This window comes from Mobula birostris, chromosome 3, assembly GCF_030028105.1.
Source record: "Mobula birostris isolate sMobBir1 chromosome 3, sMobBir1.hap1, whole genome shotgun sequence".
NCBI lineage: Eukaryota > Metazoa > Chordata > Chondrichthyes > Myliobatiformes > Myliobatidae > Mobula > Mobula birostris.
This window is the reverse complement of record NC_092372.1, coordinates 232,448,952-232,475,887: the sequence shown is the minus strand read 5'-3', so window position 1 is coordinate 232,475,887 and position 26,936 is coordinate 232,448,952. Positions and strand designations below refer to the sequence as shown.

The following is a 26,936-nucleotide window of genomic DNA, read 5'->3' as shown; positions in this document are numbered from 1 at the left end:
CAAATTGAATAGGAATAAGGAACCTTGGTTCTCAAGGGATATTGCAACTATATGAGTTATATGACATGTATAAGGAAACAGGGAGTGAATAAGGTGCTTGAGGAGTATAAGAAGTGCAAGAAAATACTTAAGAAAGAAATCAGGAAGGCTAAAAGAAGATATGAGGTTGCCTTGGCAGTCAAAGTGAAGGATAATCCAAAGAGCTTTTACAGGTATATTAAAAGCAAAAGGATTGTAAGGGATAAAATTGGTCCTCTTGAAGATCAGAGTGGTCGGCTATGTGCGGAACCAAAGGAAATGGGGGAGATCTTAAATAGGTTTTTTGCGTTTGTATTTATTAAGGAAACTGGCATGAAGTCTATGGAATTAAGGAAAACAAGTAGTGAGATCGTGGAAACTGTACAGATTGAAAAGGAGGAGGTGCTTGCTGTCTTGAGGAAAATTAAAGTGGATAAATCCCCAGGACCTGACAGGGTGTTCCCTCGGACCTTGAAGGAGACTAGTGTTGAAATTGCAGGGGCCCTGGCAGAACTATATAAAATATCGCTGTCTACAGGTGAGGTGCCGGAGGATTGGAGAGTGGCTCATGTTGTTCCGTTGTTTAAAAAAGAATCGAAAAGTAATCCGGGAAATTATAGGCCAGTAAGTTTAACGTCGGTAGTAGGTAAGTTATTGGATGGAGTACTAAGAGACAGAATCTACAAGCATTTGGATAGACAGGGGCTTATTAGGGAGAGTCAACATGGCTTTGTGCATGGTAGGTCATGTTTGACCAATCTATTGGAGTTTTTCGAGGAGGTTACCAGGAAGGGAAGGCAGTGGATGTTGTCAACATGGACTTCAGTAAGACCTTTGACTAGGTCCCGCATGGGAGGTTAGTTAGGAAAATTCAGTCGCTAGGTATACATGGAGAGGTGGTAAATTGGATTAGACATTGGCTCAATGGAAGAAGCCAAAGAGTGGTAGTAGAGAATTGCTTCTCCGAGTGGAGGCCTGTGACTACTGGTGTGTCACAGGGATCAGTGCTGGGTCCATTATTATTTGTCATCTATATCAATGAGCTGGATGATAATGTGGTAAATTGGATCAGCAAGTTTGCTGATGATACAAAGCTTGGAGGTGTAGTAGACAGTGAGGAAGGTTTTCAGAGCCTGCAGAGGGACTTGGACCAGCTAGAAAAAGGGGCTGAAAAATGGCAGATGGAGTTTAATACAGACAAGTGTGAGGTATTGCACATTGGAAGGACAAACCAAGGTAGAACATACAGGGTTAATGGTAAGGCACTGAGGAGTGCAGTAGAACAGAGGGATCTGGGAATACAGATACAAAATTCCCTAAAAGTGGCGTCACAGGTAGATAGGGTCGTAAAGAGAGCTTTTGGTACATTGGCCTTTATTAATCAAAGTATTGAGTATAAGAGCTGGAATGTTATGATGAGGTTGTATAAGGCATTGGTGAGGCCAAATCTGGAGTATTGTGTTCAGTTTTGGTCACCAAATTATAGGAAGGATATAAATAAGGTTGAAAGAGTGCAGAGAAGGTTTACAAGAATGTTGCCAGGACTTGAGAAACTCAGTTACAGAGAAAGGTTGAATAGGTTAGGACTTTATTCCCTGTTAGCGTAGAAGAATGAGGGGAGATTTGATAGAGGTATATAAAATTATGATCGGTATAGATAGAGTGAATGCAAGCAGGCTTTTTCCACTGAGGCAAGGGGAGAAAAAAACCCAGAGGACATGGGTTAAGGGTGAGAGGGGAAAAGTTTAAAGGGAACATTAGGGGGGGCTTCTTCACACAGAGAGTGGTGGGAGTATGGAATGAGCTGCCAGATGAGGTGGTAAATGCGGGTTCTTTTTTAACATTTAAGAATAAATTGGACAGATACATGGATGGGAGGTGTATGGAGGGATATGGTCCGTGTGCAGGTCAGTGGGACAAGGCAGAAAATGGTTCGGCACAGCCAAGAAGGGCCAATAGGCCTGTTTCTGTGCTGTAGTTTCTATGGTTTCTATGACTGGGTTCAAGAATTGTGAGGTAATGTTCCACAATCCTTGCTAGTCCACACTTGGAGTATTGTGTTCATAAACATGAGAAAATCTGCAGATGCTGGAAACCCAAAGCAACACACACAAAATGCAAGAGGAACTCAACATAGAAAAGAATAAACAGTCAGCATTTCAGGCTGAGACCCTTCTTCAGGACAAGAAAGGAACTAGCATGGGTGGAGCATTGGGTGGTCGACAGAAAACAGAGAGTGGGAATAAACGGATCCTATTCTGGCTGGCTGCCGGTTACCAGTGTAGTTCCACAGGGGTCCGTGTTGAGTCCACTGCTTTTTACGATGTACATCAATGATTTGGACTATGGTTTTAATAGATTTGTGGCTAAATTTGCCAATGATAGAAATATAGGTAGAGGAGCGGGTTGTGTTGAGGAAACATAGAGCCTGCAGAGAGACTTAGATAGTTTAGGGGAATGGGCAAACAAGTGGCAAATGAAATACAATGTTGGAAAGTGTGTGGTCATGCACTTTGGTGGAAGAAATAAATGGGCAGACTATTATTTTAGATGGGGAATGAATTCAAAATGCAGAGATGCAAAGGGACTTGGGAGTCCTTGTGCAGGATACCCGAAAGGAACCTCCAGGTTGAGTCGGTTGTGAAGAAGGCGAATGCAATGTTGGCATTTATTCCTAGAGGTATAGAATATAAGATGTGAAGTCAAGGCTCTATAAAACATTCGTGAGAGCACACTTGGAGTATTGTGTGCAGTTTTGGGCTTCTTATTTTAGAAAGGAAATACTAACATTGGAAAGGGTTCAAAGAAGAGTCTGAGAATGATTCCAGGAATGAAAGGGTTAACATCTGGCAGCTGTTAGGCTGTATTCTCTGAAGTTCAGGAGAATGGGGGGGGGGGGCGGGTTCCAAATGTTAAAAGGCCTGAACAGATTAGATATGGTAAAGTTACTTCCCATGGTAGGGGAGTCTAGGACAAGAGGGCATGACTTCAGGATTGAAGAACATCCACTTAGAACTGAGATGCGGAGAAATTACTTTAGTCAGAGGGTGGTAAATCTGGAATTTGTTGCCATGAGTAGCTGTGGAGACCAAGTTATTGGGTGTATTTAAGACAGAAATATGATTAGCCAGAGCATCAAAGGATATGTGGAGAAGGCAGGGGAGTGGGGATGACTAGAAGAATTAGATCAGCCCATGATTGAATGGCAGAGCAGACTCGATGGACCAAATGGCCTACTTCTGCCCCTATAACTTATGGTCTTATAATCAATTATCAAGGACAGAAATGCAGAGAGTGCATCCAGATCTCAGAACAGCCTACCTATAGTTGAAGAGATATGTGAAGTCACGCTGTGTTGCCTAGATCATTCCTACTGCTGATGCTGTGTTCTCATGGGTGGGAACATGCTAATTTGGCCATAGTGATCAGCAGAGAGATGAGATAATAGCTAGGCAACAATCTATATGTTAATTCAGGTTAACATGAAACACATAAGGCCCTGATAATGATAGGTGCTGGAGTGTTCCTGGAATTAGCTCAATCTGACCTCTATTCTCGATGCTTTGCAAAAGATAGAAAGGAAGATGAAAGAGGGGCTTTAGCAATACTAATAAAGGCCAACATCACAGCGGAACACAAAGAAACAAAGGATACATAATGATTCTGCATGGTAGAACTTAGATATAGGATAAATTTGGTTTTTATTTTCTCTGGAGCAGTGAAGGCTGAGGGAAATCTGACAGAGGTTCAGAAGATAATGAGAGGCAATGATGGAGTAGACAGGCAGCATCTCTTTCACAGGATTGAAATGTCTAGTACCAGAGGGCAGGCGTTTAGGGTGAGAGGGGTAAGTTCGAAGGAGATGTGATGGGAAAGTCTTTTACACAAGAAGTTGTGTGGAGGTGCAGTTAATGTTGAGAAAACAGGGAATCTGCAGAATGACGGACAGATTCTTAGAATGAGCAAAGAGGTGCTAGATGGAATATAGTTTTGGGAATTGTTTTGTCATGCACTTTGATAGAAGGAATAAAGGTGTAGACTATTTTCTAAACCTGTAGATACTTCATATTAAGGATGTACAAATGCACTTGTCAGTCTACATGTAGGATTTCCAAAAGGTTAATTTTCAGTTGAGTCAGGGGCAAGGAAGGCAAATGAAGTTTTATCATTTATTTCCATAGAATTGGAATTATCGGTTCTTGAAAGATCATTGTTAATGCCTCTGCAATCTCTCTAGCTACCTCCTTCAGAATCCGTGGGTGTATTCCATTAGGTCCAGGAGATTTAACCACTCTCAGACCATGAAGCTTCCTGAGCACCTCCTCAGTCGTAATTTTCACTGCACATACTTTCACTTCTCTGTCACTCTTGAATGTCCGGTATACTGCAGATGTCTTCCACTGTGAAGACTGATGCAAAATACTCATTCTGTTCCTCTGCCATCTCTGTATCTCTCATTAATATCGCCAATGTCATTTTCTATTAGTCCTGTATCTACCCTCGACTCTCTTTTAGCCTTTATATACTTAAAAAAGCTTTCAGTATCTTCTTTCATGTTAGCCACCAGCTTCCTCTCATAATTCATCTTTTCCTTTCAAATGACCTTCTTAGTTTCCTTCTGCAAGTTCTTCAAAGCTCCCCAATCCTCGATCTTCCAACTAGCTTTGACTTCCTTGTATGCCCTCTCTTTTACTTTTACTTTGGCTCTGACTTCGCTTGTCAGCCACGATAGTGTCCTTCTTCCATTCGAAATTTTTTTTTTCTTTGAAATATATTTGTCTTACACTTCCCTCATTTTTTGCAGAAACTCCAGCCAATGCTGCTTTGCTGTTCTTCCTGCTAGTGTCCTTTTCCAGGCAAATTTTAGCCATTTCCCCTCTCATGCCATTGTAATTTCCTTTATTCCACTGAAATACTGACATACTGGAATTTAGTTTCTCCTTCTCAAATTTCAAAGTGAACTCAATCATATTGTGATCACTGTTCCCTAAGGGTTCTTTAACCTTAAGGTCTCTTATCATCTCTGGATCATTACACACCACCAAATTCAGCACAGCCGATCCCCTAGTGGGCTCAACAACAAGCTGATCTAAAAAGCCATCCCTTTGACATTCTACAAATTCTCTCTCTTGCAAGATGCAAAAGGACTTGGGGGTGAGGTAAAGAGCTGGGAAACCGGTTGGTGAAAGAGATAAAGTACTAGAGAAGGGGAAATATGATAGGAGAGGACAGAAGACCATGGAAGGGGGAGGAGCACCAAAGGAAGGTAATGGGCAGCTAAGGAGATTAGCTGAGAGAGGGAAACAGGAATGGGTAAAGCTGAAGAAGGAAGTTAGAGAAATTGGTATTCATACAATCAGGTTGGAGGCTCCCCAGATGGAATATAAGATGTTGCTCCTCCAACCTGAGTGTAGCCTCACCATGGCAGCAGAGGAGGTCATGGACTGACATGTTGGAATGGGAGCATACAACCAGGGTGCTACATGAATTAGAAAACATATCCTATGGGAACAGGTCGTGTGAGCAAGAGCTTTTTTCATTGCAGAGAAGGAGCATGAATGGTGACTTGATACAGGTGTACAAGATAATAAGTATATATGAAGTGGGCAGCTAGAGACATTTTCCCAGTGCGGCATGGTGAACAGAGGAAAGTTTAGGGGAGGTGTCAGAGGTAGATTACTTTTTTTTTTACACAGAGAATAATGGGTGCCTGGATGAAACTGGTGGGGAGGGGGTACTGGGAGAGGCTGGTACATAATGAACTTTTAAAAGATTCTGAGAGAAAGATGAATGTTAGACAAATGGGGAGTTATGGGCTAGGTAGGAGTGAAGGGTAAATGATTTACATAGGTCTGCACAACATGATGGGCTGAAGGGCCTGTATTGTACCGTAACATTTTCTGTTCTTATGTTGTTTCCATATAGAACATACTCTCTAATCCAGGCAGCATCCTAGTGAACCTCTTCTGCACTCTCTCCAAAGCCTTGACAGCCATCCAAAATGGAGGCAACCAGAAATGTACGCACTACATTTTGGTTCATTTTGGTAGGTCAAATATGATGGCAGAATATAGTATTAACGGTAAGACTCTTGGCAGTGTGGAGGATCAGAGGGATCTTGGGATCTGAGTCCACAGGACACTCAAAGCAGCTGCACAGGTTGACTCTGTGGTGAGCAAGGCATACAGTGTATTGGCCTTCATCAATCATGGAATTGAATTTAGGAGCCGAGAGATAATGTTGCAACTATATAGGACCCTGGTCAGATCCCACTTGGAGTACTGTGCTCAGTTCTGGTCGCCTCACTACAGGAAGGATGTGGAAACCAGAGGGGATTTACAAGGATGTTGCCTGGATTGGGGAGCATGCCTTATGAGAATAGGTTGAGTGAACTCAGCCTTTTCTCCTTGGAGCGACGGAGGATGAGAGGTGACCTGATAGAGGTGTATAAGATGATGAGAGGCATTGATCGTGTGGATAGTCAGAGGTTTTTTTCTCAGGGCTGAAATGGTTGCCACAAGAGGACACAGGATTAAGGTGCTGGAGAGTAGGTACAGAGGAGATGTCAGGGGTAAGATTTTTACACAGAGAGTGGTGAGTGCGTGGAATGGGTTGCCGGCAACGGTAGTTGAGGGAGATATGATATGGTCTTTTAAGAGACTTTTGGATAGGTACATGGAACTTAGAAAAATAGAGGGCTATGGGTAAGCCTGGTAATTTCTGAGGTAGGGACATATTTGGCACAACTTTGTGGCCAAAGGGCCTGTATTGTGTTGCAGGTTTTCTGTGTCTCTATGGCTCCAGATGAGACATAGGAGCAGAATTAAGCCTCTTGGCCCATCAAGTCCGCTTCACCATTCAAACATGGCTGATCCTTTTCTCTCCTCCTCAGCCCCACTCCCAGGCCTTCTCCCCGTAACCTTTAATGCCATGTCCATTCAAGAACCTATCAGGCTCTGCCTTAAATATACACAACAACCTGACCTCCACAGCAGCCCATGGCAACAAACTACACAAATTCACCACCCTCTGGCTTAAGAAATTTCTCCACATCTCTGGTTTAAATAGATGTCCTTCTGTCCTGAGGCTGTGCCCTATTGTCCTAGACTCCCCCACCATGGGAAACATCCTTTCCACATCTACTCTGTCATTTGAAAGTTTCCAATGACAGCCCTCTCAACCTTTTAAATCCCAGCGAGTACAGACCCACAGCCATCAGACATTCCTTTTATGATAACCCTTTCATTCCCGGAATCATCCTTGTGAACCTCTTCTGAACTCTCTCAAATGCCAACACATGTTTTCTTAGATGAGGAGCCCAAAACTGTTCACACTACTCAAGGTGAGACCTCATCAGTGACATATCACATCAGCATCACATCCCTGCTCTTGTATTCTAGACCTCTTGAAATGAATGCTAACATTGTATTTGCCTTCCTAACCACTGACTCAAGTTAACCTTTAGGGTGTTCTGCACAAGGACTCCCGAGTCCCTTTACACTTCCAATTTTTGGAAATTTTTCCCATTTAGAAAATAATCTACAAATTTATTTCTACTACCAAAGTGCATGACCATGTGTTTTCCAACATTGTATTTTATTTGACACTTTCTTGTCCATTCTCCTAATCTGTCTAAGTGCTTCTGCAGCCTACCTGTTTCCTCAACACTACCTCCCCCTCCACCAATCTTCATATCATCTGCAAACTTGGCAACAAAGCCTTCTATTCCATCATCTAAGTCATTGATATGCAGCATAAAAAGCAGTCCCAACACCGACCCCTGCGGAACACCACTAGTCACTGGCAGCCAACCAGAAAAAGATCCTTTTATTCCCACTCACTGCCTCCTATCCATCAGCCAATACTCTAACTACGCCAGCAATTTTCCTGTAGTACTACAGCTCTTAACTTGGCAAGCAGTCTCATATGTGGCACCTTATCAAAGAACTTCTGAAAATCCAAATATACAACATCCACCACATCCCCTTTATCTACCCTACTTGTAATCTCCTCAAAGAATTCCAACAGATTCATTGGGCAAGGTTTTCCCTGAAGGAAACCATGCTGACTTTTTCCTTTGTCCTGTGTCACCATGTACTCCTTAACAATTGACCCCAACATCTTCCCAACCACTAAGGTCAGGGTAACTGGTCTATAATTTCCTTTCTGATGCCTTCCTCCTTTCTTAAAGAGTGGAGTGACATTTGAAAGTTTCCTGTCCTCCGGCCCAATGCCTGATTCCAATGATTTTTGAACAAACATTATTAATGCCTCCACAATCTCTACCACTACCTCTTTCAGAACCCTAGGGTGCAGTTCTCTGGTCTGGTTGACTTATAGACAATAGACAATAGGTGCAGAAGTAGACCATTCGGCCCTTCGAGCCTACACCGCCATTCTGAGATCATGGCTGATCATCTACTATCAATACCCAGTTCCTGCCTTGTCCCCATAACCCTTGATTCCCCTATCCATAAGATACCTATCTAGCTCCTTCTTGAAAGCATCCAGAGAATTGGCCTCCACTGCCTTCTGAGGCAGCACGTTCCACACCTCCACAACTCTCTGGGAGAAGAAGTTCCTCCTCAACTCTGTCCTAAATGACCTACTCCTTATTCCTAAACCATACCCTCTGGTACTGGACTCTCCCAGCATCTGGAACATATTTCCTGCCTCTATCTTGTCCAATCCTTTAATAATCTTATATGTCTCAATCAGATCCCCCCTCAATCTCCTTAATTCCAGCATGTACAAGCCCAGTCTCTCTAACCTCTCTGCATAAGACAGTCCGGACATCCCAGGAATTAACCTACTGAATCTACGCTGCACCTCCTCCACAGCCAGGATGTCCTCCCTTAACCCTGGAGACCAAAACTGCACACAATACTCCAGGTGTGGTCTCACCAGGGCCCTGTACAAATGCAAAAGGATTTCCTTGCTCTTGTACTCAATTCCCTTTGTAATAAAGGCCAACATTCCATTAGCCTTCTTCACTACCTGCTGTACTTGCTCATTCACAGTCAGAGACTGATGAACAAGTACTCCTAGATCTCTTTGTATTTCTCCTTTACCTAACTCCACACCGTTCAGATAATAATCTGCCCTCCTGTTCTTGCTCCCAAAGTGAATAACTCCACACTTATTCACATTAAACGCCATCTGCCAAGTTTCTGCCCACTCACCCAGCCTATCCAAGTCACCTTGAATTCTCCTAACATCCTCATCACATGTCACACTGCCACCCAGCTTAGTATCATCAGCAAACTTGCTGATGTTATTCACAATGACTTCCTCTAAATCATTGACGTAAATCGTAAACAGCTGTGGTCCCAGTACTGAGCCCTGTGGCACCCCACTAGTCACCACCTGCCATTCCGAGAAACACCCATTCACTGCTACCCTTTGCTTTCTATCTGCCAACCAGTTTTCTATCCATGTCAATATTCTCCCCCCAATGCCATGAGCTCTGATTTTACCCACCAATCTCCTATGTGGTGCCTTATCGAATGCCTTCTGAAAGTCAAGGTACACCACATCCATTGGATCTCCCGCATCTATCTTCCTGGTTACATCCTCGAAAAACTCCAATAGATTAGTCAAGCATGATTTGCCCTTGGTAAATCCATGCTGGCTTAGCCCAATCCTATCACTTATGTACCCTTAGGTCTTTCAACTTTTTGAGCACCTTCTCCCTTGTAATAGTAACTGCACCCACTTCTCTTCCCTCACACCCTTCAACATCTGGCACACTGCTAATGTCTTCCACGTGAAGGCTGATGGAAAATATTCCTTTAATTCATCTGCCATCTCCTTGGCCCCCTTTATTATTTCTCCGACTTCACTTTATAGTGGTCCTATATCCACTCTCCTCTCTCTTTTATTTTTTACATATTTGAAAAATCTTTTATTATCCACTTTAATATTGTTTGCTAGCTCACTTTCATATTTCATCTTTTCCCTTCTATTGATTCTTTTAGTTGCTCTGTGTAGGCTTTTAAAAACTTCCCAATCTTCTATCTTCCCATTAATTTTTGCTTTGTTATATGCCCTCACTTTGGCTTTTACATTAGCTTTGACTTCTCTTGTCAGCCACGGTTGTACTATTTTGCCGTTTGAGTATTTCTTCAGCTTTAGAATATATCTATCATGCACCTTTCTCATTTTTCTCCTTGACTCAAGCCATTGCTGCTCTGCTGACATCCCTGCCAGCATCTCCTTCCCATTCACTTTGGCCAACTCCTCTCTTATACCACAGTAATTTCCTTTACTCCACTGAAATACTGTTACATTAGACTTTACTTTCTCCCTATCAAATTTCAAGTTGAACTTAGTCATATTGTGATCACTGTCTCGTAAAGGTTCTTTTATCTTAAGCTCCCTAATCAGTTCCAGTTTGTTAAATAACAGCCAATCCAGTATAGCTGATCCCCTAGTAGGCTCAACAACAAACTACTCTAAAAAGCCATCTTGTAGGCATTCAGCAAACTCACTCTCTTGAGATCCATTACCAACCTGATTTTCACATTTGAACCTGCATGTTGAACTCTTCTATGACTATCATAACATTGTCCTTTTGATATGCCTTTTGTATTTCCTTTTGTAATCTGTGGTCCACATCCCAGTTGCTGTTGGCAGTTTCTTAACTCAACCTACAAGTATTCAATTTTACAATCCTATGTCACATCTTTCTACTAATTTGATGCCATTCTTTACCGGCAGAGCCACACCACCCCATCTGCCAACCTTCCTATCCCTCCGATGCAATGTGTAACTTTGGACATTCGGCTCCCAATTACAACCATCCTTCAGCCATGATTCAGTGATAGCCACAACATCATACCTGGCAATCTGTAATAGTGTAACCAAATCATCCACCTTATTTCTTATACTCTGTACACTGCGATATCACACCTTGAGTACTGTATTTGCTACCCTTTTTGATTCTACATCCCTCATGCACTGATACTCACCCTGCTGGCTACAATTTTGTCCCATCATTTGCCTGCCCTTCCTGACAGTCTGACTGCATGCTAACTTTGCTTTTTTACAATCTGTCCTATCCTGAGTCCCTTCACTCCAGTTCTCACACCCCTACCAAATTAGTTTAAACTCCCACCCCGCCAACAGCTCTAACAAACCTGCCCCCAAGAATATTTGTCTCCCACGGGTTCAGGTGCAACCCATCACTTTTGAACAGGTCATACCTCCCCCAGAAGAGATCCCAATGATCCAGGAACCTGAAGCCCTGCCCCCTGCACCAGCTTCTCAGCCACACATTTATCTGCCGAATCATCCTGTTTCTACTCTCGCTGGTGTGTGGCACAGGGAGCCATTCAGAAATTACAGCCCTGAGGCCCTGCTTCTCAGTTTTCTCCCTAGCTCTCTACATTCTCTTCTCAGGACCTCTTTGCTTCTCCTTCCTGTGTTATTGCTACCAATGTATACCAAGACATCTGGCTGCTCGCTCTCCCCCTCCAAGACGCAGACTAACTACAGTTTTAGAAAATTGCATCATAACTTCCTGACTGAACTAACAAATGCAGGCATTCTATGTGCCTTCTTTACCACCCTATCCACCTGTATAGCCACTTTTGGGGGTGATGGACTTGAACCCCTAGATCACTCTGTATATAAATGCTGTTAAGGCTATACTGTCTCTTTATATTTAGCCTTCCAAGGTGCAACACTTCAGACTTGGCCGTGTTAACCTCCACCTGCCATTTCTACATCCATATCTGCAAATGATCTATATCCCTTTGTATCCTTTGCCAATCTTCTATAATATCCACAGCACCAGGTATCTCTGTATCCTCTGCAAACTTACCAACCCAGCCATCTACATTTTCATCCAGGTCACATCACACTCAATGGAAAGGTGCAGTATTGGAGATGCCATCTGTGCTATGTAAGGTCCAGAACTCCTGTGACCCAGAACCCACTGATGATCCCTGGATTCCACCAAGCTCCCCTCCTTACATTATATTTTGTGGGAATAGATCAGGAATTCTCCCAGTCAAGAAGTCAGGGGAGGGGTGAAAGCCATGGGAAGCATCCAAGGCCAGCACCTCCTGTCTCCAGCACTCACAGTCCACCTCAGATACACGATGCAGCACAACACTGACCTGCCCAGCACCTACCCAAGTAACACCCAGTCATCGTTTACTGTATACAGCAGCTGTCACCATGTACATATCCTCACCCTTCCCAGTGCACCAGTCAATTCCACCCACACAGATACAGCCCGCAGCCATGCACACACTGCTCCAGCTGGCATGGCCCTACCTGCTATCCTGAGCACTGCACGTTCTGGTGGCTCCATCACCCTGCCCGTCTCTGCCACGCGTGGCCGGTTCCAAGGCAATGTGTCACCAGGCAGCCGTTCCCGCTTTGTCTCCAGCTCCCACTCCATCTTGTTGTTGACCTAAGGACATTAGATCATAGGTCACACCGACATTCGATCAATAATCTCCACCACCCCCACCCATTGATAACAACCTGCAATCAAAAACACCACCTGATCAATAACCCCAATTCCTCCAACACAATCCCTTAATCAATAACCCCAATCTCCCCCAATGCAGTCTCTTGATCAACAACCTCAATCACCCCAACCTAATCTGTTAAACAATAATTCCAGTCATCCAATTTAATCCCTTGATTAATAACCCCAATCTACCCAATCTCATCCCTTGATCACTAACCCCAATTCTTCCAACACAATCCTTTGATCAATAACCCAAACTAATTCCTTAATCAATAATGCAAATCCCCCCCAACTCAATCATCCAAGAGGACTACAACCTTGCTGTTGGGATTGGAGGCTTGCATGCCTCCATTTCCCTGAGAGCTATGTTGGCTGGAGTCAGGGCTTCATGCTTTGGTTCTTATTAGGGTCACCAATATCAAGCTGATTAAAGGGTAGTGGCCAGATTAAGAGTTGTCTCCTGGTCTTCCAGGTTCAGGGGTCGAGAAGAAGCTACTGACATGATAAAGGAAGCCCTGTACACCACCAGATATGGAGGACCTCTATTGCTGCCCTAAACACCAGTGGTGTAATGGGCAGTAGCATCCCCAATCCAATCTCTTGATAAATAACCCCAATCCCCCTAACCCAATCCCTTGATTTACCAACCCAATCCTTGATCAATAATCCTCAATATCTGACCTAATCCCTTGATCAAAAACCCCCAATCCCTCAACTCTACGTCTCTTGATCAATAATCCCAATACCTCCAACTGAATCCCTTAATTAATAACCCCAATCTCTTGATCAACAACCCCAATCTCTCAACCCATTCCCTGATCATTACTCCAATATCCCAACCCAATCCCTTAATCAATAGCCCAATACACCAAACCCAATCCCTTGATCAATAACCTTAATTCCCAACCCAATCCCTTGATCGATATTCCAGTCCACCAACCCATCCCTTGGTCAACAACTACAATTCCCCCAGTATAATCCCTTGATGAATGACCCAAATCCCCCAACCCAATACCTTCATCAATAACCTCAATACCCCCAACTCAATCCCTTTTTCCATTCTTTAGAAAGGTAGCAAGGGCCATAGCCCTCAATATCCCTACCATCTATTTACATAGGGACATAGAAAACCTACAGAACAATACAGGTCCTTTGGCCCACAAAGTTGTGCCGAACATGTCCCAACCTTAGAAATTACTAGCCTTCCCTATAGCCCTCTATTTTTCTAAGCTGCATGTACCCATCCAAAAGTCTCTTAAAAGACCCTATCGTATCTGCCTCTACCACCGTTGCCGGCAGCCCATTCCACGCACTCACCACTCTCTGAGTAAAAAACTTACCCCTGACATCTCCTCTGTACCTACTCCCCAGCACTTTAAACCTGTGTCCTCTTGTGGCAACCATTTCAGCCCTAGGAAAAAGCCTCTGACTATCCAAAGCCTTTCATCATCTTATACACCTCTATCAGGTCACCTCTCATCCTCGTCGCTCCAAGGAGAAAAGGCTGAGTTCACTCATTCTATTCTCATAAGGCATGCTCCCCAATCCAGCCAACATCCTTGTAAATCTCCTCTGCACCCTTTCTATGGCTTCCACATCCTTCCTATAGTGAGGCAACCAGAACAGAGCACAGTGCTCCAAGTGGGGTCTGACCAGAGTCCTATATAGCTGAAAAATTACCTCTCGGCTCCTAAATTCAATTCCACGATTGATGAAGGCCAATACACTGTACGCCTTCTTAACCACACAGTCAACCTGCGCAGCTGCTTTGTGTATCCTATGGACTCGGACCCCAAGATCCCTCTGATCCTCCACACTGCCAAGAGTCTTACCATTAATACTATATTCTGCCATTATATTTGACCTACCAAAATGCACCACTTCACACTTAACTGGGTTGAACTCCATCTGCCACTTCTCAGCCCAGTTTTGCATCCTAGCAATGTCCCCCTGTAACCTCTGACACCCCTCGACACTATCCACAACACCTCCAACCTTTGTGTCATCGGTAAACTTACTAATCCATCCCTCCACTTCTTCATCCAGGTCATTTATAAAAATCACAAAGAGAAGAGCTCCCAGAACAGATGCTTGAGGCACACCACTGGTCATTGATCTCCATGCAGGATATGAGCCGTCTACAACCACTCTTTGCCTTCTGTGGGCAAGCCAGCTCTGGATCCACAAAGCAATATCCCTTTGGATCTCATGCCTCCTTACTTTCTCAATAAGCCTTGCATGGGGTACCTTATCAAATGCCTTGCTGAAAACCGTATACACTACATCTACTGTTCTTCCTTCATCAATGTGTTTAGTCACATTCTCTAAAAATTCAATCAGGCTCGTAAGACATGACCTGCCCTTGACAAAGCCATGCTGGCTATTCCTAATCATATCATACCTCTCCAAATGTTCATAAATCCTGCCACTCAGGATCTTCTCCATCAACTTACCAATCACTGAGGTGAGACTCACTGGTCTATAATTTCCTGGGCTATTTCTACTCCCTTTCTTGAATAAGGGAACAACATCCGCAACCCTCTAATCCTCCGGAACCTCTCCCATCCCCATTGATGATCCAAAGATCATCGCCAGAGGCTCAGCAATCTCCTCCCTCCTCCCACAGTTGCCTGGGTACATCTCATATGGTCCCGGCGACTTATCCAACTTGATGCTTTCCAAAAGCTTCAGCATATCCTCTTCTTAATATCTACATGCTCAAGCTTTTCAGTCTGCTGCAAGTCAACACTACAATCACCAAGATCCTTTTCCATAGTGAATACTGAAGTAAAGTATTCATTAAGTACCTCTGCTATTTCCTGTCACACTTTCTCACTGTCACACTCAATAGGTCCTATTCTTTCACGTCTTATCCTCTTGCTCTTCACATACTTGTAGAATGCCTTGGGGTTTTCCTTAATCCTGCCCACCAAGGCCTTCTCATGGCCCCTTCTGGCTTCCTAATTTCATTCTTAATCTCCTTTCTGTTAGCTTTATAATCTCCTAGATCTCTAACATTACCTAGCTCTCTGAAACTTTTGTAAGCTTTACCTAACCAACAATCTCTTAAACATTGAAATATAGCTAACTTGTGCTGGAAACTTGGAAACTCACTCCACACTCTCACCACAATCTGAGTGAAGAGGTTTCCCCTCATTTTCTCCTTAAACTTTTTACCTTTCACTCTTAACCCTTCACTCTTAACCCATTACCTTTAGTTGTAGTCCCACCCAACCTCAATGGAAAATGCCTGCCTGCATTTAACCCATCTACACCCTTCATAATTTTGTATACCTCTACCATATATCCCTTCAATCTTCTACGTTCCAGGAATAAAGTCCTAACCCATTCAATCTTTCATTATAACTCAGGTCCTCCAGACCTGGCAACATCCTTGTAAATTTTCTCTGTATTCTTTCAACCTTAATTGGATCTTTCAACCTTAATTGGATCTTTTAGTTGACCAAAACTGTACATAATACTCTAAATTAGGCCTCACTAACATCTTATACAACTTCAGGCATACAGGAGTGAGATATGCCAACTCGTGGGCTGGTGCCATGACAACAACCTGGCACTCAACGTCAGTAAGACGAAAAAGCTGATTGTGGACTTCAGGGAGGGTAAGACGAAGGAACACATACCAATCCTCACAGAGGGATCAGAAGAGGAGCGAGTGAGCAGCTTCAAGTTTCTGGGTGTCAAAATCTCTGAGGATCTAACCTGATCCCAACATATTGATGTAGTTATAAAGAAGGCAAGACAGCGGCTATACTTCATTAGGAGTTTGAAGAGATTTGGCATGTCAACAAATACACTCAAAAAACTTCTGTAGTTGTACCGTGGAGAGCATTCTGACAGGCTGCATCACTGTCTGGTATGGAGGGGCTACTGCACAGGACCGAAAGAAGCTGCATCTTGTGCACTAGCCTACAAAGTATCCAGGATATCTTTAGGGAAGGGTGTCTCAGAAAGGCAGCGTCCATTACCAAGTATCTCTTGCACCCAGGGCATGCCCTTTTCTCACTGTTACCATCAGGTAGGAGGTACAGAAGCCTGAAGGCACACACTCAGCGATTCAGGAACAGCTTCTTCCCCTCTGCCATCCGATTCCTAGATGGACATGAATCTTTGGACACTACCTTGCTTTCTTTTTAATATACAGTATTTCTGCTTTTGCACATTTTAAAAAAATCTATGTATGTTAATTGATTTACTTGTTTATTTTTTTTATTTTATTTATTATTATTTTCTCTCTGCTAGTTTATGTATTGCATTGAACTGCTGCTGCTAAGTTAACAAATTTCATGTCACATGCCGGTGATAATAAACCTGATTCTGATTTTGATTCAACTTAACACTCATCTCCTGTATTCAATACTTTGATTTTAAGGCCAATGTACCAAAAGCTTCTTTGCAACACTGTCTAACTGTTCATGCACTCTCAATGAATAATGGACATGTATTCCAAAAACCTTTTGTTTTACCGAAATCCTCAGCCCATTTTTACAGCTTGTCCAGATCCCGTTGCCAATTTTTCAGCCTGCTTTTCCAGCTGATCTGCAAACTATGATAGCCTTCCTCACTGTCCTTTACACCCCCTGTCTTGGTGTCATTCACAAATCTGCTGAATCAGTTAACCACATTATCATCCAGATTGTTGATCTAGATGACAAACAACAACAGAGCCAGCACCGATCCCTGCGGCACGCCACTAGTCACAGGCCGCCAGTCAGAGAATTAACCATATACTTCCACACAACACACACAAAATACTGTAGGAACTCAGCAGGCCAGGCAGCATCTATGGAACAGAGTACACTCCATATTTCAGGCTGAAACCCTTTGGCAGGTCCTGTACTCTTTTCCATTGATGCTGCCTGGCCTGCTGAGTTCCTCCAGCGTTTTGTGTGTGTTGCTTGCATTTCTGGCATCTGCAGATTTTCTCTTGTTTGTGATTGGCATATACTCCCACTCTTCAGCTTTTCCCACAAAGCTAATGTCTAATCAAATTTACTACTTCATCTTGAATGCTGAGGATGTTGTCTGTTTGGACTTCAACAATGTCATCCATGGCAGGCTGGTCTGAAAGTTTAAGTCAAACCCAAAAAGAGTTAGTTAGGTGTATTTAAACTTGACTCAGAGGCAGGAAGCAAAAGGTAGTGGTTGAAGGTTATTCCTCAGAATAGAGGCTGAAGATCAGAATCAGATTTATTGTCACCGGCATCTGGCATGAAATTTGTTAACTTAGCAGCAGCAGTTTAATGCAATACAAAATATAGAAGAAAAAAATACGATAATAATAAATAAGTAAATGAATTACAGTATACATATATTGAATAGATTAAAATAGTGCGGAAACAGAAATAATATCTATTAAAAAAGTGAGGTACTGTTCAAGGGTTCAATGTCCATTTAGGATTCGGATGGCAGAGGGGAAGAAGCTGTTCCTGAATCACTGAGTGTGTGCCTTCAGTCTTCTGTACCTCCTACCTGATGGTAACAGTGAGAAAAGGGCATGCCCTGGGTGCTGGAGGTCCTTAATAATGGACGCTGCCTTTCTGATACACCGCTCCCTAAAGAAGTCCTGGGTATTTTGTAGGCTAGTGCCCAAGAACGAGACAACTAAACTTACAACCCTCTGCAGCTTCCTTCGGTCTTATGCAGTAGCCGCGCCCCCACCCCGCCCCCGCTCTGCACCCCCCCCATACCAGACAGTGATGCAGCCTGTCAGAACGCTCTCCATGGAACATCTATTGAAGTTTCTGAGTGTATTTGTTGACAAACCAAATCACTTCAAACTCCTAAGGAAGTATAGTGTTCTTTACTGATATATTGGGACCAGGTTAGATCCTCAGAGATCTTGAAACTGCTCACTCTCTTCATTTCTGATCCCTTTATCAGGACTGGTATGTGTTCCTTCGTCTTACCCTTTCGGAAGTCCACAATCATCTCTTTCGTCTTACTGATGTTGAGTGCAAGATTGTTGCTGCGACACCACTCCACCAGTTGGCAAATCTTGCTCCTGTATGCCCTCTTGTCACCACCTGAGCTTCTACTAATAATGGTTGTATCATCAGCAAATTTAGACATGGTATTTGAGCTATGCCTAGCCATACAGTCGTGGGTATATAGAGAGTAGAGCAGTGGGCTAAACACACATCACCAGTCTGCACCGATTGTGGTCTTCTGGTTAGGAAGTTGATAATCCAATTGCAGAGGGAGGTACAGAGGCCCAGGTTCGGCAATTTCTTGATCAGAATTGTGGGAATGATGGTATTAAATGCTGAGCTATATTTGATGAACAGCATCCTGGCATAGTTGTTTGTGTTGTCCAGGTGGTTTAAAGCCGGGTGAAGAGCCATTCAGATTGCATCTGCCGTTAACCTATTGTAGCGATAGGCAAATTGCAATGGGTCCAGGTCCTTGCTGAGGCAGGAGTTCAGTCTAGTCATGACCAACCTCCCAAAGCATTTCATCACTGTAGATGTGAGTGCTACCATGCGATAGTCATTAATGCAGCTCATATTATTTTTATTAGGCATTGATATAATTGTTGTCTTTTTGAAGCAAGTGGGAACTTCTGCCCGTAGCAGTGAGAGGTTGAAAATGTCCTTGAATATTCCCGCCAGTTGGCTGGCACAGGTTTTCAGAGCCTTACCAGGTATTCAAGTCAAGTCATCAAGTTTATTGTCATTTCGACCATAAGCTGCTGGTACACTACTCAGTAAAAATGAAACAAAGTTCCTCCAGGACCCTGGTGCTACATGAAACAACACAAAACTATATTAGATTATGTGAGGCAGCACAAGGCTACACTAGACTATGTAAAACAACATAAAAACTGTTGCAAATTCCTGAACCAGGCAGTGATGCAGCTGCTCAGGATGCTCTCGATACATCCTTTGTAGAATGTGGTGAGGATGGGGGGGTGGGAGATGGACTTTTCTCAGCCTTCGCAGAAAGTAGAGACACTGCTGGGATTTCTTGGCTATAGAGCTGGTGTTGAGGGACCAGGTGAACACCAAGAAATTCGGTGCTTTTAACGATCTCAACAGAGGAGCCGCTGAGATAGTTAAGAGTTCCATTGGCACCTTCCACCTTGCGAGGGTTCACTCTCTTTAAAGACAGCCTGACATCGGCCTCTGAGACAGAGATCACAGGGTCATCAGGTGCAGCAGGGATCTTCACAGCTGCAGTTATATTCTCCTTTTCAAAGCTGGTATAGAAGGTGTTGAGTTCATCTGGCAGTGAAGCATCGCTGCCATTCATGCTATTGGGTTTCACTTTGTAAGAAGTAATGTCTTGCAAACCCTGCCAGAGTTGTCGTACATCCGACGTCGGCCCCTACCTCATCCGAAATTGTCTCTTTGTCCTTGAAATAGCCCTCCACAAATCATAACTGGTTTTCTGGTACAGACCTGGGTTGCCAGGCTTGAATGCCACAGATCTAGCCTTCAGCTGACGACTTACCTCCTGGTTCATCCACGGTTTTGGTTTGGGAATGTACAGTAAGTCTTTGTAGGCACACACCCATCCACTCAGGTTTTACTGAAGTCGGTAACAACTGCAGGATGTTGATCCAGGTTCCCTGAATACTGTCCAGTCCACCGATTCAAAGCAGTCCTGTACGCGCTCCTATACTTCCCATGTCCAAACCTTCTTGGTCCTCACTGCTGGTGCTGCAGTCTTCAGTCTCTGCTGATACTCAGGGAGTAGAAATATGGCCAGGTGATCAGACTTCCCGAAGTGAGGGTGTGGAATAGCACAGTAGGCACTCTTGATGGTGGTGTAACAATGGTCCAGCGTGTTGTAAGTGATTGCAAGTGATCTGTTGATGGCAAATGCTCAGTGATTTTTTTCTGACTGGCCTGGTTAAAATCTCCCAAAACAATGGTGAAGCTGTTAGGGTGTGTTATTTCATGCATGTTGATCCCATTGCTCAGATCATCTAAAGTCCGATTGATATTGGTCTGAGGTGGAATGTGCATATACCGCTACCAAAATGATCCTGGAAATCTCCCATGGTGGGTAAAATGGACGGTACTTAACGGCTAGATATTCCAGGTCTGGTGAGCAGAATTGGGACAGCACTGATATATTTGTGCACCAAGAAGAGTTGATCATGAGGCATACTCCTCCACCTCTGCTTTTGAGAGCCTCTATAGATCTACCCTGATGGTGTATAGTAAACCTGTCGATCTGAATCGCTGCATCTGGTATGGAAGGGGTTAACCAGGATTCCGTGAAACAGAGGACACATGTAGTCCTAATGTCCCTCTGATTCAGCACCCTAGCTCTGAGATCATCGATTTTATTCACCAGAGCCTGCACATTCGCCAGCTGGATAGTCAGTATTGGGAGTTTAAAACCCCGTTTCCTTAAACACACTTGTATCCCTGACCTACAGCCACGTTTCCTACGTAGAATCCTACAAGGACACATCCGTCCACAAACAGCAGGAATTCTGCAGATGCTGGAAATTCAAGCAACACACATAAAACTTCCCTTACTCACTCTTCCTTCAGTTAAATCCCTTACTCACTCTTCCTTCAGTTAGTCCTGACGAAGGGTCTCGGCCTGAAGCGTCGACTGCACCTCTTCCTATAGATGCTGCCTGGCCTGCTGCGTTCACCAGCAACTTTTATGTGTGTTGCGCCCACAAACAGTATTGTTTGCATCAGTCTTAAGCAGCGATAGTTCATTTAAAAGCATTTAGACATCTTTGTTGACTGTCCTGACCTTGGAAGCAGTTGTGCTTTTTAGCTGTATCAGGTTGAAATGAGAATATTTATTCATATCTGTTGAGAGTTCTGCTGCTACACGAGCTGCCCCCAGGCACCCCGGAGGTAGTGTACAGCTGGGGTTCATGTTGGGAGTCTGGTTATTCGCTACTTAGATACCCGACTGTGTGTTTAGACCCTTGCTCGCACAGTGCCAATATCACATCCAGGTTTGCTGAATCAAAGATAACAACAAATCTCACAAAGGAGGGAGATTGAAAATCTGGCTGAGTGGTGTCCTAACAACAACCTCTTAATCAACGTCAGCAAGATCAAGGAGCTGATGATTGACCTCAGGAAGGGGAAAGCAGAGGTCCTGTCCTCGTCAGAGGATCAGAGTAACTTTAAGTTCTTCAGTGTAGTTATTTCAAAGGACATGTCTTATGCTCAGCACGTCAGTGTAATTATGGAGAAAGCACTGCAGCGCCTCCACTTCCTCAGGAGTTTGTGAAGATTTGGCATGACATCTCGAACTTCCATAGCTGTCTGGTAGAAAGTATATTGACTAGTTACATCACAGCCTGGTACGGAAACACCAGTGCCCTTGAACGGAAGAGGCAGTGTGCAAAAAGTACTACCTTTCAGTCAGGTCTGTGTTCAAGATTTAAAAGCAGTGCCAGTTTTCTCTGAGTTGGACAATCCACCACAGAGCTGTGTAAAAAGAGCTACCTTATAATCAGGAAGGTGATCGAGATTTCAAAGGCAGAGTTTCACCGCAGCTTCTCTGAGTTGAGGAGCGACCAGTTAGTAAGAGGGATTCGTTCCAATAAGAATAATTGAAGTGCAAGTAGAGTGGACATTCATTTGGAGTGTGCCAATGTTTAAAGTGGCTTTGGCTCATCAGGCTTAGGTGAGATCAGGTTTATGTTGTCTTCTACGTTCCTCTCTCTCTCTATCCTTATTTGTGCATTCTGCGTCTGTTAGGGTATAGTGGTCTAGTGAGGGCAGACCTGTGGCAGTGTTTTGTTCTCTGTGTGGGATGTGGGAAGTCTGGGAGACCTCCCAAATAAACATGTCTGCAGCAGCTGTACCAAAATGCAGCTCCTGAGAGAATGTATTGAGGAATTGAAGCTGACCTTCAACTTATACGGGATAATGAGGTGCTGATAGGCAAGAACTACAGGGAGGTAGTCACCCCTAGATTGCAGGAGATAGGCAACTGGGTGATTGTCAGGAGAAAGAGGGGTAATGCACAACCAGTGCAGAGAACCCCTGTGGCCACTCCCTCAAATAATAAGTATAGACTTTAGATACTATTGAGGGAGATGACCTACTGGGGGGGGGGGGGAGCCACAGTGACTGGGTCTCTGGCACTGAGTCGGGTGCTGAGCCTCAGAAGAGCAGAGAGGTGAAGAGGACTGCAGTGTTGTCCTTAGTCAGACAGGCAGGGATGAGGTTAGGTGAGTGCGACAGAGACATACAGGTGCTAGCGGGAAGATTTATGACAGCTGCTGAGAGTGGTTTAGACTAATATGGCGGGGGATGAGAACCGGTATGATAGAGCTGAGAATGAGCCAGCAGGTTTACATGTAGATGACGGATGTAACAGGAATGTAAGGAGGGACAAGCCAGTGATTGGGGGTACAAATGCAGACAGAGCAAAGGGTTAAATTGTACCACAGAGGCAAAATTCAAAAGGGCGAAGAATGAGGGACTGAATGTGATGTATTTAAATGTGCATAGCATTCGGAGTGAGGTGGAGGAACTCGTGGCATATTTACAGATTGGTCAGTATGATGTTGTGGGTGTCACTGAGTCGTGGCTGAAAGAAGGCCATAGTTGGGAGTTTAACATCAAAGGATATACTTTGTATGGCATAGGCGGTAGTGTGGCTCTGTTAGTAAGGGATGGATTCACATCTTTAGAAAGAGTTAACACAGGGTTATAGAATGTTAAATCTTTGTGGGTGGAGTTAAGAAACAGCAAGCATAAAAAAAACCTTTATGGGAATCATATAGTAGTAGCCAAGAAGTGGGGTTGAGATTGCAAGGGAGCTGGAAAAGGCATGTAATAAGGGTAATGACACCATTGTAATGGGGGACTTCAATATGCAAGGGGATTGGGAAAATCAGATTGATTTCGGATTGCAAGAGAGGGAATTTGTTGAATGTCTACGAGATGGCTTTTTCGAGCAGCCAGTACTTCAGCCAACTCGGGGGAAGGCTATCTTAGATTGGGTGTTGTGTAATAACCCAGATCTTATTAAGGAGCTTAACATAAAGGAACCCTTAGGAGACAGTGATCATAAAATGATTAAAATCACACTGCAGTTGGAGAGGGAGAAGCATAACTCACGTGTATCAATATTGCAATGGAATAAAGGCAATTACAGGGGCATGAGAGAGGGGCTTACCCAGGTGGACTCGAGGAGGATATTGGCAGGGATGATGGCAAAGCAGAGATGGCTGAAGTTTCTGGGAATAGTTCACAAGGCACAGGATAGATATGATGCAGAGAAAGAAGTTGTCAAATGGCAGGGGTAGGCAACCATGGCTGACAAAGAAATTCAAGGACAGCAAAAAAGCCAAGGATAGGGCATATAAGGAAGCAAAAGCGAGTGAGAAATTAGATGATTGGGAAGTTTTTAAAATCCAACAAAAGGTGACTAAAAAAGCAGTAAGAAGGGAAAAGATGACATATGAGGGCAGACTAGTCAATGATATAATGCAGAATACCAAAATATTTTTCAGTTATATAAAGAGTAAAAGGGAGATGATAGTTGATATTGGACAACTGGAAAATGATGCTTGTGAGGTAGTAATGAGGGACAAAGAAATGGCAGGTGAACTTAATGCGTACTTTGCATCAGCCTTCACTGTGGAATACACTAGAAATGTGCCAGAGGTCTGTGAGTGTCAGGGAGCCAGAGTGAGAGCCATTGCTATTACAAAGGAAAAAGTGACAGGTAAGCTCAAAGGTCTTGAGGTGGATAAGTCACCTGGACCAGATTTACTACAATCCAGAGTCCTGAGAGAGGTTGCAGAATAGATTGCAGATGCATTGGGGTCATGATCTTCCATGAATCATGGCAAGATTCCAGAGGACTGGAAAATTGAAAATGTCACTCCACTCTTGAAGAAGGGAGGCAGGCAAAGGAAAGGAAATAAAAGGCCAGTTAGCCTAACCTCAGTGGTTGGGAAAGTGTTGGAGTCTATTATTAAGGATGAGGTTTCAAGGCACTTGGAGACTAATGATAAAATAAGTCGAAGTCAGCATGGTTTCTGTTAAGGGAATCTTGCTTGACAGATCTGTTAGAGTTCTTTGAGGAAGTAACAAGCAGGATGGACAAAGGAGGGGCAGTGGATATCATTTACTTGGATTTTCAGAATGCGTCTGTTAAGATGCCACACATGAGGCTGCTTAACAAGATAAAATCCTATGGCATTGGACGAAAAATACTGACATGGATAATGGAATGGCTGACAGGCAGGAGGCAGCGAGTGGGAATAAAAGGGGCCTTTTCTGGTTGGCTGCCAGTGACGAATGGTGTTCCTCAGGGGTCGATAATGAGACCACTACTTTCCACATTGTTTTGGATAATGGAACTGATGGCTTTGTGGCAAAGTTTGCAGATGATACAAAGATAGGTGGAGGGGTAGGGAGTGCTAAGGAAGCAATGTGATTGCAGTAGGACCTAGAGAAATTGGAAGAAAGAGCAAAAATGTGGCAGATGGAATACAGTGTTGGGCAATATATAGAAACATTGAAAACCTACAGCACAGTACAGGCCCTTCAGCCCACAAAGTTGTGCCGAACATGTCCCTACGTTAGAAATTACTAGGGTTACCCATAACTCTCTATTTTTCTAAGCATGTACCTATCCAAAAGTCTCTTAAAAGACCCTATCGTATCCACCTCCACCACCATTGCCAGCAGCCCATTCCACGCACTCACCGCTCTCTGCATAAAAAACTTACCCTGACATCTCCTCTGTACCTACTTCCCAGCACCTTAAACCTGTGCCCTCTTGTGGCAGCCATTTCAGCCCTGGGAAAAAGCCTCTGACTATCCACATGATCAATGCCTCTCATCATCTTAAACATTTCTATGATAATGAATTTTGGTAAAAGGAACAATAGTGTGGACTATTATCTAAGTGTGGAGAAAGTTCAAACATCAGAGGTGCAGAGGGATTTAGGAGATTTACCAGGATGCTGCCTGGTTTAGAGAGTATGCATTATGATCAGAGATTAAGGGAGCTAGGGCTTTATTCTTTGGAGAGGAGGAGGGTGAGAGGAGACATGATGGAGGTGTACAAGATAATAAGAGGAATAGATAGAGTGGATAGCCAGCGCCTCTTCCCCAGGGCACCACTGCTCAATACGAGAGGACATGGCTTTAAGGTAAGGGGTGGGAAGTTCAAGGGGGATATGAGAGGAAGGTTTTTTACTCAGAGAGTGGTTGGTGCGTGGAATGCACTGCCTGAGTCAGTGGTGGAGGCAGATACACTATTGAAATTTAAGAGACTACTAGACAGGTATATGGAGGAATTTAACGGTTAATTTTATTAGAGCCAAGGGACTCAACCATTGGCAATTTGACACTCTTTTGTCTGAAAGTAATATTGGACATGGCCTACCCTACCACACTGAAGTCCACTGGTTGAGCAGAGGGGTTGTGCTCAAATGTTTCTTTCAATTACGTGCGGAAATTGGACTATTCATGAACGAGAAAGGGAAGCCAGTGGCAGAGTTGGATGACCCAGACTGGCTTCCTGATCTTGCATTTTTGGTGGATATAACAGAGCACATAAATGTGCTTAATGTTAACATGCAAGGCCGTAACAAACTTGTTATGGAATACTACGATAGCATTCGTGCCTAATGTTCGATTTCAAATGGTTTATTAATGGAAAGGGTATGGCTCCCAAAACAATCTTAGCCAAAATAGTATTGTTTTTTTCTCTCTCTCATCACAACTTTTTTGTAGCCTATGACTGTAAGTTAATACCAATCATAAAAATAATGCTTCTTCTTATGAAGAAGGCAAACTTCTTCATAAGAAACAAAATTTGTAAAGTGAAACACTTTGTAGTTATAGCAGTGACTGAGACATACGAGAGCAGGTTGAAAAAAACGAAGGCAACGAAAGCTGTGGGAGCATGCGCGCGTGCGTTCGCACGTACACAACTGATCCAGCCCACATGAAGTCGCATTTTGCCCAATCCGGCCCGTGACCTAAAATGAGTTTGACACCCCTGCTCTATAGTATCCACATCTGTCCTGTAGTGAGGTGACCAAAACTGAGCACAGTACTCCAAGTGGGGTCTTATATAGCTGTAACATTACCTCACGCCTCTTGAACTCAATCCCACAGTTGATGAAAGTCATCACACCATTCACCTTCATAGCAACACTGTCAACCTGCACAGCAGCTTTGAGTGTCCTGTGGGCATGGACCCCATAACCCCTCTGATCCACCACACTGCCAAGAGTCTCACCATTAGTATTATATTCTGTCTTCAAATTTGACCGACTGAAATGAACCACTTAACACTTATCAGGGTTGAGCTCCATCTGCCACTTCTCAGACCTGTCCTGCATCCTGTCGATGTCCCTCTGTAACCTCTGCCAACCCCCCCAGACTATCCACAACACCCCCAACCTTTGTGTCATCAGCAAATTTACTAACCCACCCTTCTACTTCCTCAT

At 43.8% G+C, this 26,936-nt stretch overlaps 1 protein-coding gene across 5 annotated transcripts in view; it reads right to left on the bottom strand.

Moving 5' to 3' along the window:
- Positions 1–26,936, bottom strand: part of LOC140195654 (plectin-like) — a 435,007-nt gene that overhangs the window by 289,601 nt on the left and 118,470 nt on the right. For all 5 annotated transcript variants that reach the window (XM_072254355.1, XM_072254356.1, XM_072254359.1 and 2 more), the window contains one exon: positions 12,301–12,439. In XM_072254355.1, coding sequence (XP_072110456.1) covers positions 12,301–12,439 — 139 coding nt within the window. The remainder of the gene's footprint in view (positions 1–12,300; positions 12,440–26,936) is intronic.